The following is an 11107-nucleotide window of genomic DNA, read 5'->3' as shown; positions in this document are numbered from 1 at the left end:
GCAGGAGGGAGGGAGCCAGAGCTTTCTGCCTCAAGGCCTTGACTCTGTAAAGATGTCAGGCTTCTGTTGAGAGTAATGGGGGAGTAGAGGAAAGTATAGTAGTTGCTACAAGGAACTGACTTGCAGGGCTGACCAGGGTCACTAAAGGCAGCGAGCAATGGGAAACGACTGTTTGGTGGTGACTCAACTGGTGAGACAAGTCTGAGACAAGTCTAGATTTTGATCCTGGTTCTACCTCGTCATTAGCTAAATATCCTTGGCCAAATAACCTAAACTTGCTGAACCTTAGAAGTACACATGAAAAAACTGAAAAGGTTGAGTACCATTCCACGCTTGGGGTTCAGCTGTGTCAGAGTGCAGAGTAAAAGTTATTGTCAAGAAGGTGGTTTAAACAACGTCTTTGTTCATTAGAAATGGAAACATGGCTCCTGGGCCTGTAATCCCGGCACATTAGGAGGCCCAGACAGGTGGAAAGAGAGACATGGAGAACTCAACAAGGAAGGCTCTCCTTTAGGCCAGGTGCTCCTACCCTCTCTCAGACTCAAAACCATCACTATTTGAAGCAAGAAAGGAAAAAAAGTTGCCAAGCTTTATTTAGGCTGTAATGGTTACAGATAACACACATCTAACACCCTATATTCCGTGCTTCCCATGCAGTCCCCTGAGCAGGCTCAGCTACCCTTTCTCTCCAGTCTCACTTCTTGTCTTCCTCTTTCTTGTCCTTCTTGCCGTCCTTGGTGGCCTGGGAGGCCAGGGAGCCCATAGCATTTCGAATGGCTTCATTGTTGGGATCCACACCTGGGAGGTTCTCTAGGACACTCTGAAGGAACTCGGGGTCCTGCATCACATCGTAATCATCCTCCTCCTGCAAACAGGCAGTGTGAGCTCAGGGGAGGGTGTGGAGCAGCAGGGAGTAAGCAGGTGTGAAGGACAGGAGCGTGCCGCTGCCGGAGCTCCCCTGCCTTCTGACTGTGTGGGGATTCAGGCACCTCTGGCCGAGGTAAGGAAAGGACAAATCAGCAAAATCCTTTACATGGCATGAATGCAAACAGTTATTACTGACCAAATAGAGGAGGCGCCTGCTGAGAACTCTGTTAATTGAGCTCTGAGGAGAAAAACAGATTCCATCACACTGAGGTTTCCTGCTCTCAAGACACCCAGTTCTCCTTTTTCTTTTTCCCAGACCCTCTTTTCTCCCTCCTGGGTAGACATCCTAGAGAACTGCCCAGGCTGCTCCCACCAGCAAGGAAGGAAAATTACAGAACATGAGGACATTTCTCCAACTTTGCCCACTAGCATTGCTACCTTAGCAAGGTTTACATGTAAGAAAGGCATAGCCATGTGTTTCCCTCTGCTCCTCAAAGGACTTAGCTATGGTAGAAATGCTCCCAGCCTCAGAAGGATGAGGATCTAAATTCAAAGACTTTAAACCTGACGGGGGGGGGGCAGGTTTGGGTCTCACCTTGGCTGGCTCAGAGGTGTCCATGGCTGAGCTGGCATCAATGTCTGCTGGTTCCGCCTGGCCAAACTCTGAGGAAGAGAGGCCGCTCTGTTCAGTTACACTTCTTCATCCCAGCCTTCTGCCCAGGCACCCCCCAGGCTCTGGCTCACCTGCTCCCTGCAGGGACATCTGCATGGCATAAGCAATCTGCTCTTCCTCAGTCATACTGCTTAGGTCAGGAAGCCCAGTGCGGCCAAACTCTTGCTGGCTGATGGTCATCTTCAGCAGGGCATCATCTGAGTCTGGGAAAAGGAAAAGAGGAGCAGGGTAGAATTGATGCCATATCCACACAGGCCAGCCTCCAAAGCCATTCCCCTAGCCCGGCCCTCCCACATATGCCTACTCTGTCAGACCTCTACACTCTCCCTGCAGTGCCTACACCCAGCTTTCAATGTTTAGCATCCCACAGTCCCAGGACTTCAGATTCCACCTCTTTCACCTTCAGTCCCAGTCGTAGCAATCCCAGCCTCAGCAGCAGAAGCTGCAGCTGCCCGCCGGGCCTCCTCCTCCTGCCGCTGCCGCTGCTCTTCCATAGATACACGAAGGGCCTGGTGAAGAGCAGGGCACAATCAGGGCTCCCCTGCCCTCACTCCTACAGGGAGCTGGGAAAGTCAGTTGGGGTGTAGGAAAGGAACATAAAGGGGCAGCTTCTGGTTTATCACACAGAGAAGCTGGAGGGATAAGCAGTGGTATGGGATTAAAAAGGACTTGGGAGAAGCCTTGGTTTTCATTAGGAGGAGTGAACAAGAAAGCGTCTGACATTGGTGCTCCTAGAGATCAGACAGAAGTATAGGGAAGAGGGGGCAAAAAGAGGTCTTGGAATATGAGTTACTGGGAGTGTCTAGGACTGTTCAGCCTAGTAGAAGCTCTGTGATGTGTGTGCCAGCAAAGAACAGAAAAGGGCCTTTGGGCTCTACCTGGGGTCAACATTGCTCACCAAGGCCAGCTCAGGATCAGCACTGGGATCTACTCCAAATTCAAAGTCACTGGCACCAAGACCCAGCATGGCACCACCTTCGCCAGCCAAAATCGGAGAACTGATGAGAGCATCAGCCAAGCTGGGCCCAGGAGGCACTGTCACCAGATGAGAACCGGTTCCATCTTTGCCATTCAACGTGTTTACAAAGGCTGTCAGCTTTTCTGTGTTCACCTCCTGGTGAGGAAAGAACACAGGACGCCCTCCTTCAGGCCTTGCTCCCTGTTCTTTGCCATTTCCATACTACTCTGCTCCAGTGCCCGCACTCCTCAGGGTTAAGGACCATTCTGTTTATAACCAAATTAAGTCAATGCCCTCCAATCAGTCCCTACTCACCTCTTCCCCAAAATTGATAATGTCAACATTTACTTTCTCCTTCTTGAGGCGTTTAGCCAGTTTCACCAGCTGGGAAGAAGGGGAGAAAAATCAAGAGATCTGTTCCATACTCGCGGGGGGAAAGGACCTGATGCATAAAAGCATACAGAACTCTACTGACCTCCCCAAGGTCCTACAACAGAAAAACTGAATTCTCCACATTCACCTTTCCCCAAAGTGATGAGCCTGATGCCTCTGCCAGGTTCTCCTGAGGGATGAAGGACCTCAGTCCCAAACACTGGCTGCCCACATTCCCCAGCTGCCACTTGGACTCACATCCTTCTCATTGTCCTCCACAGGGCTTCCCACAAAGGCAATGATGCGCATCTTGTGATTCTTGCCCTGTCGGTGCTTCAGAGCCAGCTTGTAAAGGGAGAGGAAGTTCTCAGAGTCAATCAGAGAAATCACTCAGCTCTTTCCTCTGTCACTCGGTTCCGTTTTTCTTAGTTTCTTTCTACCTCAAGTATACCATCTACCATCACGCTCACACAAGATTTAACACCCCCAATTCCTCCCTTTCTGCTATGACTCTGTGCATAAAGAAGGGAGGTTAATTCTCTTTTTTTGAGATGGAGTCTCGCTCTGTCACCCAGGCTGGAGTGCAATGGCACAATCTCGGCTCACTGCAACCTCCACCTCCTGGGTGCCAGCGATTATCCTGCCTCAGCCTCCCGAGTACTGGCTAATTTTTATATTTTTAGTAAAGATGGAGTTTACCACGTTGGGCAGACTGGTCTCAAACTCCTGACCTCAGGTGACCCTCCCAAAGTGCTGGGATTACAGGTGTGAGCCACCGTGCCCAGCCCTTTTTTTTTTTTTTTTTTAAAAAAAAAAAAAAGAGAAACATGGTCTCGCTATGTGCCCAGGTCTTAAACTGCTGGCCTTCAGCAATCCTCCTCCCTTGGCCTCCCAAACTGCTGGGATTACAAGCGTGAGCTACCACACCCAGCCTTAATTCTCAGTTCTAGGGATTTTTCCCTTCATAACCCTCAACTACCCTTGACTCATCCCCCATATCCTTTCTATGCCAAGTTAACTTTCTCTTGCTCTGGTCCTAGCTCAGGAATCCAGGGGAGAAATGAGTATGATGGAGGCAGGACCTCAGAGCAGGGAGAAACAGTCCAGGGAACCCAGTAGGACTCACATGGGCCACGCGGATGCCAGTGCAGAAGGTGATCTTGCCCTTGGGTTGGACAGTGTGCAGCTTGGACAGGATACGGCCAGTGTCTGGGGTGAGTGTGGTCAGCACTTCACAGTCACTGGGATGTAGGAAAAGCATTTCAGTGAGTTCAGGTCAGCATAAGTACCTCTAAACTGTGTCTGAGTTTTCTTCAGAGACCTGGATAATAACCACTATTTCTATTCTAACTATAATCTCTATTCTTCTTTTTTATTTTTTGAGACAAAGTCTTGCTCTGTCACCTAGGCTGGAGTGCAGTGGCACAATCTTGGCTCACTGCAATCTCCGCCTCCTGGGTTCAAGCGATTCTCCTGCCTCAGTCTCCTGAATAGCTCGGATTACAGATGTGCACCACCATGCCCGGCTAATTTTTGTATTTTTAGTAGAGACAGGGTTTTGCCATGTTGGCCAGGCTGGTCTCGAACTCCTGACCTCAAGTGATCCATCCGCCTTGGCCTCCCAGAATGCAGGGATTACAGGTGTGAGCCACTGTGCTTAGCCTCTATTCTTCTTAATCAAACATCTAGTATTTAATGGAAACCAAGCACAGAAATAATTAAGTGGTTGGCTTTGTAAGAAACCTGCCCTCTACTTCCAAATGTTTTCCCCTAACTCCTTTTAAAGGCTCACAGGGCCCTGAGAATCCACCAAAATAACGATGCTACTTTGTATCTCTCCTGTCTCCTCCACCTCCAGACCCATTTTCCCAGCTAACAGTATGTACACTGGAGTGGGACGCTACCCATTTAAGAATTATCAATTCCTAAAACAAAACACTTTTAGGGTAAAACGATGTGTGATATATGCCTAGGGGCTCTGATCCAAAAATTTCTTTTTTCTCTTTTTTTTTTTTGAGATGCAGTCTCATTCTGTCGCCCACGCTGGTGTGCAGTGGTATGATCTTGGCTCACTGCAACCTCCGCCTCCCGGGTTCAAGCGATTCTCCTGCCTCAGGCTCCTGAGTAGCTGGGATTACAGGTACCCACCACCACGCCTGGCTAATTTTTGTATTTTTAGTAGAGAGAGGGTTTTGCCCTGTTACCCAGGCTGGTCTCAAACTCCTGGGATTACAGGGGTGAGCCACTGCGCCCAGCCCAAAATCACTTTTCACTGACTTTAAAATATATTATGAAATTTCACCCCTTACCCTAGCCCTGCCCAACAAACAATAAAAAGAAACAGAAATTTCACCCCAGGAGATTTAGCTTCTGTACTGTATTAAATTAAATTAAACCAAGCAGGTTAATACAAAAAACAAGTTGCTATTAACATTTACACTAAAAAGTGAAGAAGGCCATCTAGGAAGGTGATGAGCAAAAGCAGCCTCAAGGAATCTACAGAAGAGTAGCATGTAACCACCACCCACCTACTGAGTCCCCTCCTCCTCTGTCCCTCATACTTAGCCAGTGTGATAAGGCCCACGTTGTTCTCAGGGTTGCTGCGGGTCTTTGAATGACAAACTATGTTGACAGCGTCCTGCTGGGCCTGCAGCCGGGTAGGTAAGAAGTCTCCATTCCGCATATACTCACTGTTGTCCACACTGTCAGATTAGGGTTGAAGGACAAGAGAGAAGAAATGTAGAAATTCTCCAAAACCTTCTCTCCAGTTCCAGGGGCCCCCTATAGCAGCAGCTCTCAGTCTTCATAGAATCACCTGTAGCTTTTTTTTCCTTTTTTAAATATACAGATGATCAAGCCTTAGCCCACATTTATTGACTCAGAATAACCAATGAGGAATTTTTTTTTTTGAGGCACAGTCTTGCTCTGTCACTCAGGCAGAGTAGAGTGGTGCACTCATGGCTCACTGCAGCGTCCACCTCCTGGGCTCAAGTGATCCTCTCACCTCAGCCTCCCAAGTAGCTGGGATTATAGGTGCGAGCCACCATGCCCAGCTACCTTTTAAATTGTTTTGTAGAGACAGGGGTCTAAATATGTTGCCCAAGCTGGTCTTGAACTTCTGAGCTCAAGTGATCCTCCTGCCTCTACCTCCCCAAGTGCTGGGATAACAGGTATGAGCCACCTGTTATCTGTGTTTCAGATAATCACCTGTTTCACCTGTGCCCAGCCGAAAAAATTTTTAAATCTTTACAAAGTGATTCTGATGAGCTCCAAAGGTGGTGATCTACTGATGAACCACAGCACCTTCTTATAAGCTGCACTTAAGTGCTACTAAGCTTTGTCATGGATAAATAATTTAACCCTCCCATTAAATGGCAGTAATCCAAATATAGGAAATGAAGAAGGTAACTTAAAAATATCTATAGTTGGGCATGGTGGCTCACGTCTGTAATCCCAGCACTTTGGGAGGCCGAGGCGGGCAGATCACCTGAGATCAGGAGTTCAAGACCAGCCTGACCAACATGGAGAAACCCTGTCTCTACTAAAAATTAAAAATTAGCTGGGCATGGTGGCACATGCCTGTAATCCCACCTACTCGGGAAGCTGAGACAGGAGAATCGCCTGAACCCAGAAGGTGGAGATTGCGGTGATCATGCCATTGCACTGTAGCCTGGGCAACAAAAGCAAAACTTCGTCTCAAAAAAAAAAAGAAAAAAATATATATAAAATAGGCTGGGCATGGTGGCTTATGCCTGCAATCCCAGCACTTTGGGAGGTGGAGGCGGGTATATCACTTGAAGTCAGGAGTTAGAGTCCAGTGTTGGCTAACATCGTGAAACCCCGTCTCTACTAAAAATACAATAATTAGTGAGGCATGGTGGTACACACTTGTAGTCCCAGCTACTCAGGAGGCTGAGGCAGGAGAATTGCTTGAACCTGGGAGGCCAAGGTTGCCGTGAGTTGAGATCACGCCACTGCACTCCAGCCAACAAAGTGAGACTCCGTCAAAAAAAAAAAATCTATAAAATAGGGCCAGGCGTGGTGGCTCACACCTGTAATCCCAGCACTTTGCGGGGCCCAGGCAGGGAGATCACTTGAGCTCAGGAGTTTGAGACCAGACTGGCAAACATGGTGAAACTCTGTCTCTACTAAAAAATATAAAAATTAGCCAGGGGTGGTGGCGGGCGCCTGTAATCCCAGCTACTCGGGTAACTGAGGCAGAAGAATCACTTGAACCCGAGAGGTGGAGGTTGCACTGAGCCGAGATCGGGCCACTACCTTAAAAAAAAAAGTCTATAAAATAACACACTTGGCAGCACTGAGTGCAGAAAAGTACAATCCAATCATCTCATTAAATGCTTAACAGCTTCAACAGCTGAAGTGAATGGTAAAAATGAGGTTTTGTGGATCTGAAGTCTCACCTTAGATCCCTGCAACTTTTCATGATCTAAAAGGATCCAGATAATGTGAAATATAATCTCGAGTTTCTCAAAGACCAAAAGAAGGCAGGTAAGTGATGCAGTTATATAAGCTCCTATAAGGATCAATTATTGATGACCTCTGAGGTCCCTAAGAGCTCTAATAGTTAAGGTCCTACCTGTGCTAACGGACGGAAGCAGTGCCCTAGATGAGATACGTCATTTCTTTCTTTTTTGAGACAGAGTTTCACTCTTGTTGCCCAGGCTGGAGTGCAATGGCACAATCTCGGCTCACCGCAACCTCCGCCTCCAAGGTTCAAGCAATTCTCTTCCCTCAGCCTCCCAAGTAGCTGGGATAACAGGCATGCACCACCACACCCCGCTAATTTTGTATTTTTAGTAGAGGCAGGGTTTCTCTATGTTGGTCAGGCTGGTCTCGAACTCCCGACCTCAGATGATCCACCTATGTCAACCTACCAAAGTACTGGGATTACAGGTGTGAGCCACTGCACCTGGCCTTCATTTCTTTTTAAAATTTTATCTATTTTTTAGGCTGGGCATGGTGGCTCACGTCTGTAATCCCAGCACTTTGGGAGGCCGAGAAGGGAGAATCGCTTGAGTCCAGGAGTTGGAGAACAGCCTGGACAACACAGGGAGACCCGGTCTCTACAAAAAAAAAAAATTTCATTTATTTTTCATTTTACAGAGATGCTCACTTTGTTGCCCAGGCTAGTCACAAACTCCTAGACTCATGCAGTCCGCCTGCCTTGGCCTCCCAAAGTGCTGGGGTTACAGGTGTGAGCCACAGCACCTGGCCAAGACATTTCATTTCTATTGGCAAGAAAAATTGGAGCTTGGGGCAATTTTTTTTCTTTAGTATGCTTTGTCTGGCAATAAATCAAAAATGGTAAAGAGAGGTAATTAAGAAGGTACTGAAAAACAAGTATTAATAGAAAAGGGAATACAGGTTGAGTACACCTAATCAGAAACTACTGAGATCCAAAATGCCCCAAATCAGAAAGTTTTTGAGTGCTGACATGATGTTCAAAGGAAATTATCACTGGAGCACTTCAGACCTCCAGATTAGGAATACTCCCCTGGTTAAGTATAATGTAAATATTCCAAAATCTGACAAAAATCCAAAATCCGAAACACATCTGGTCCTAGCCATTTCAGATAGGGAATACTCAACCTGTCTAGGATAGTGTTGAGGCACAGTTTCAAGCGCAGGCACAGGTTCAAACACAGTCATAGCTCACTGTAGCCTCAACCTTTCAGGTTCAATAGATCTTCCCACTTCAGCCTCCCGAGTAGCTGGGACCACAGGCATGCATCACCACACCGGCTAATTTTTGTATTTTCAGTAGAGACGGGGTTTCACCATGTTGGCCAGGTTGGTTTTGAGCTCCTGACCTCAGATGATCCGCCCGCCTCAGCCTGTCAAAGTGCTGGGATTACAGATGTGAGCCACCGCACCTGGCCATTTCACATATTTTTTGAGACAGGATCTTGCTCTGTCACCCAGGCTGGAGAGCAGTGGTGAAATAACAGCTCACTGTAACCTCAAACTCCTGGGCTTAACCCCTCCTCCTGCCTCAGCCTCCTAAGTAGCTGGGATTACCGCCAAAACCTTTATTTTAAAAGAGAATACAGGCTGAGTGTGATGGCTCATGCCTATAATCCCAGCACTCAGGGAGGCCAAGGAGGGAGGCTCTCCTGAGCCGCCCAAGAATTCAAGACCAGCCTGATCAATATGGCAAAACCCTCTCTCTACAAAAAATACAAAAATTAGCTGGGCATGGTGGTGTGTGCCTATAGCCCCAGCTATTCAGGAGGCTGAGGCAGGAGGATCAATTGAGCCCAGGAGGTCGAGGTTGCAGTGAGCCAAAATCACACCACTGCACTCCACCCCAGGTGACAGAATGAGACCCTGTCTCCCAAAAAAAAAAAAAAAAGCACACTCAAAAAGGGTAATACAATGGCACATGTGTAGGGCAGTCACATCAACAGCAGGTTCCCCATGATGCCCCACATGGGGCCAAGAACTATGTGCATACTGCCGGGAGTGGTGACTCACGCCTGTAACCCCAGCACTTTGGAAGGCTGAGAAGGGTGGATCACCAGGTCAGGAGTTCGAGACCAGTCTGACCAACATGGAGAAACCCTGTCTCTACTAAAAATACACAATTAGCGGGGCATGGTGGCACATGCCTGTAATCCCAGCTACTAGGGAGGGTAAGGCAGGAGACCCGCTTGAACATGGGAGGTGGAGGCTGCAGTGAGCCAAGATCGCGCCATTGCACTGCAGCCTGGGCAACAAGAGTGAGACTCCATCTCAAAAAAAAAAAAAAAAAAAGAACTATGTGCATACTGCCACAAAAATAATAAAATATCTTGGCTGGACGCGGTGGCTCACGCCTGTAATCTCAGCACTCTGAGAGGCTGAGGCGGGCGATCACTTGAGGTCAGGTGTTCGAGATCAGCCTGACCAATATGATGAAACCCCATCTCTACTAAAAACACAGAAAAAAAATTACCTGGGCATGGTGGCAGGCGCCTGTAATCCCAGCTACTCGGGAGGCTGGGACAGGAGAATCGCTTGAACCCGGGAGGCGGAGGTTGCAGTGAGCCAAGATGGCACCACTGCACTCCAGCCTGGGCAACAAGAGTGAGACTCCATCTCAGAAAAACAAACAAAACAAAACAAACATACAAAAAAAAAACCTAGGAATACAACTAACCAGGGAGATAAAAGATCTCTACAATGAGAATTACAAAATACTGCTCAAATAAAGAAGATACAAACAAGTGGAAAAACATCCCACGCTCATGAATAGGAAGAATCAGTATCATTAAAATGGCCATACTGCCAGGCATGGTGGCTCACACCTATAATTCAAGCACTTTGGGAGGCTGAGGTGGGCAGATCACTTCAGGCCAGGAGCTCAAGACCAGCCTGGCCAACATGGCCAAACCCCATCTTTGCTAAAAATACAAAAAATAAGCCAGGTATGGTGGCAGGTGCTTGGAATCCTAGCTACTTGGAAGGCTAAGGCACAATAATCACTTGAACCTGGGAGGCGGAGGTTGCAGTGAGCTGAGATCACACCACTGCACTCCAGCCTGGGCGACAAAACAAGACTCTGTCTTATAAATAAATAAATAAGCCATACTGCCCAAAGCAATTTACAGATTCAATGCTACTCCTATCAAACTACCAAGGACATTCTTCAAAGAACTAGAAAAAACTATTTGAAAATTCATATGGAACCAACAAAGAGCCGGAAAAGTCAAGGCAATCCTAAGCTAAAAGAACAAAGCTAGAGGCAACTTTACCCAACTTCAAACTACTACTACAGGACTACAATAACCAAAACCACATGGTATTGGTACAAAGACAGGCACAGAAACCAATGGGACAGAATAGAGAGTCTAGAAATAAGGCTGCACACCTATGACCATCTGCTCTTGGACAAAGCTGACAAAAGCAGTGAGGAGAAAGAGTCCCTATTCAATAACTGGTGCTGGGATAACTGGCAAGCCATATGCAGAAGATTGAAGATGGACCCCTTTCTTACACAATACACAAAAATTAACTGAAGATGAATTAAAGACTTACTGTAAAACTCAAAACTATAAAAATCCTGGAAGATGGGCCGGGCACAGTAGCTCATGCCTGTAATCCCAGCACTTTGGGAGGCTGAGGCGGGTGGATCACCTGAGGTCGGGAGTTTGAGACCAGCCTGACCAACATGGAGAAACCCTGTCTCTACTAAAAACACAAAATTAGCTGGGTGTGGTGGCGTATGCCTGTAATCC

General features: G+C 47.4%; 1 protein-coding gene across 3 annotated transcripts in view; it reads right to left on the bottom strand.

Annotated features, from left to right (window-relative positions):
* Positions 1–556: 556 nt before the first annotated feature.
* The window catches only part of PSMD4 (proteasome (prosome, macropain) 26S subunit, non-ATPase, 4), a 13019-nt gene continuing 2468 nt past the window's right edge, over positions 557–11107 (bottom strand). The window contains exons 2-11 of one of the 3 annotated variants that reach the window (XM_011937857.1): positions 5432–5572; positions 3997–4111; positions 3129–3215; positions 2814–2882; positions 2439–2654; positions 1941–2049; positions 1612–1743; positions 1463–1530; positions 1064–1105; positions 572–865 (exon numbers count right to left, since the gene is read on the bottom strand). In XM_011937857.1, coding sequence (XP_011793247.1) covers positions 695–865; positions 1064–1105; positions 1463–1530; positions 1612–1743; positions 1941–2049; positions 2439–2654; positions 2814–2882; positions 3129–3215; positions 3997–4111; positions 5432–5572 — 1150 coding nt within the window. In that variant the 3' untranslated portion in view covers positions 572–694. Of the gene's footprint in view, positions 866–1063; positions 1106–1462; positions 1531–1611; positions 1744–1931; positions 2050–2438; positions 2655–2813; positions 2883–3128; positions 3216–3996; positions 4112–5431; positions 5573–11107 lie in introns of all 3 variants that reach the window. The other 2 variants (XM_011937858.1, XM_011937860.1) reach the window with 2 other exon arrangements.

This window comes from Colobus angolensis, unplaced genomic scaffold (assembly GCF_000951035.1).
Source record: "Colobus angolensis palliatus isolate OR3802 unplaced genomic scaffold, Cang.pa_1.0 Scaffold169, whole genome shotgun sequence".
Classification (NCBI taxonomy): domain Eukaryota; kingdom Metazoa; phylum Chordata; class Mammalia; order Primates; family Cercopithecidae; genus Colobus; species Colobus angolensis.
The sequence above is the reverse complement of the archived record's forward strand: the minus strand, read 5'-3'. Positions and strand labels throughout refer to the sequence as shown.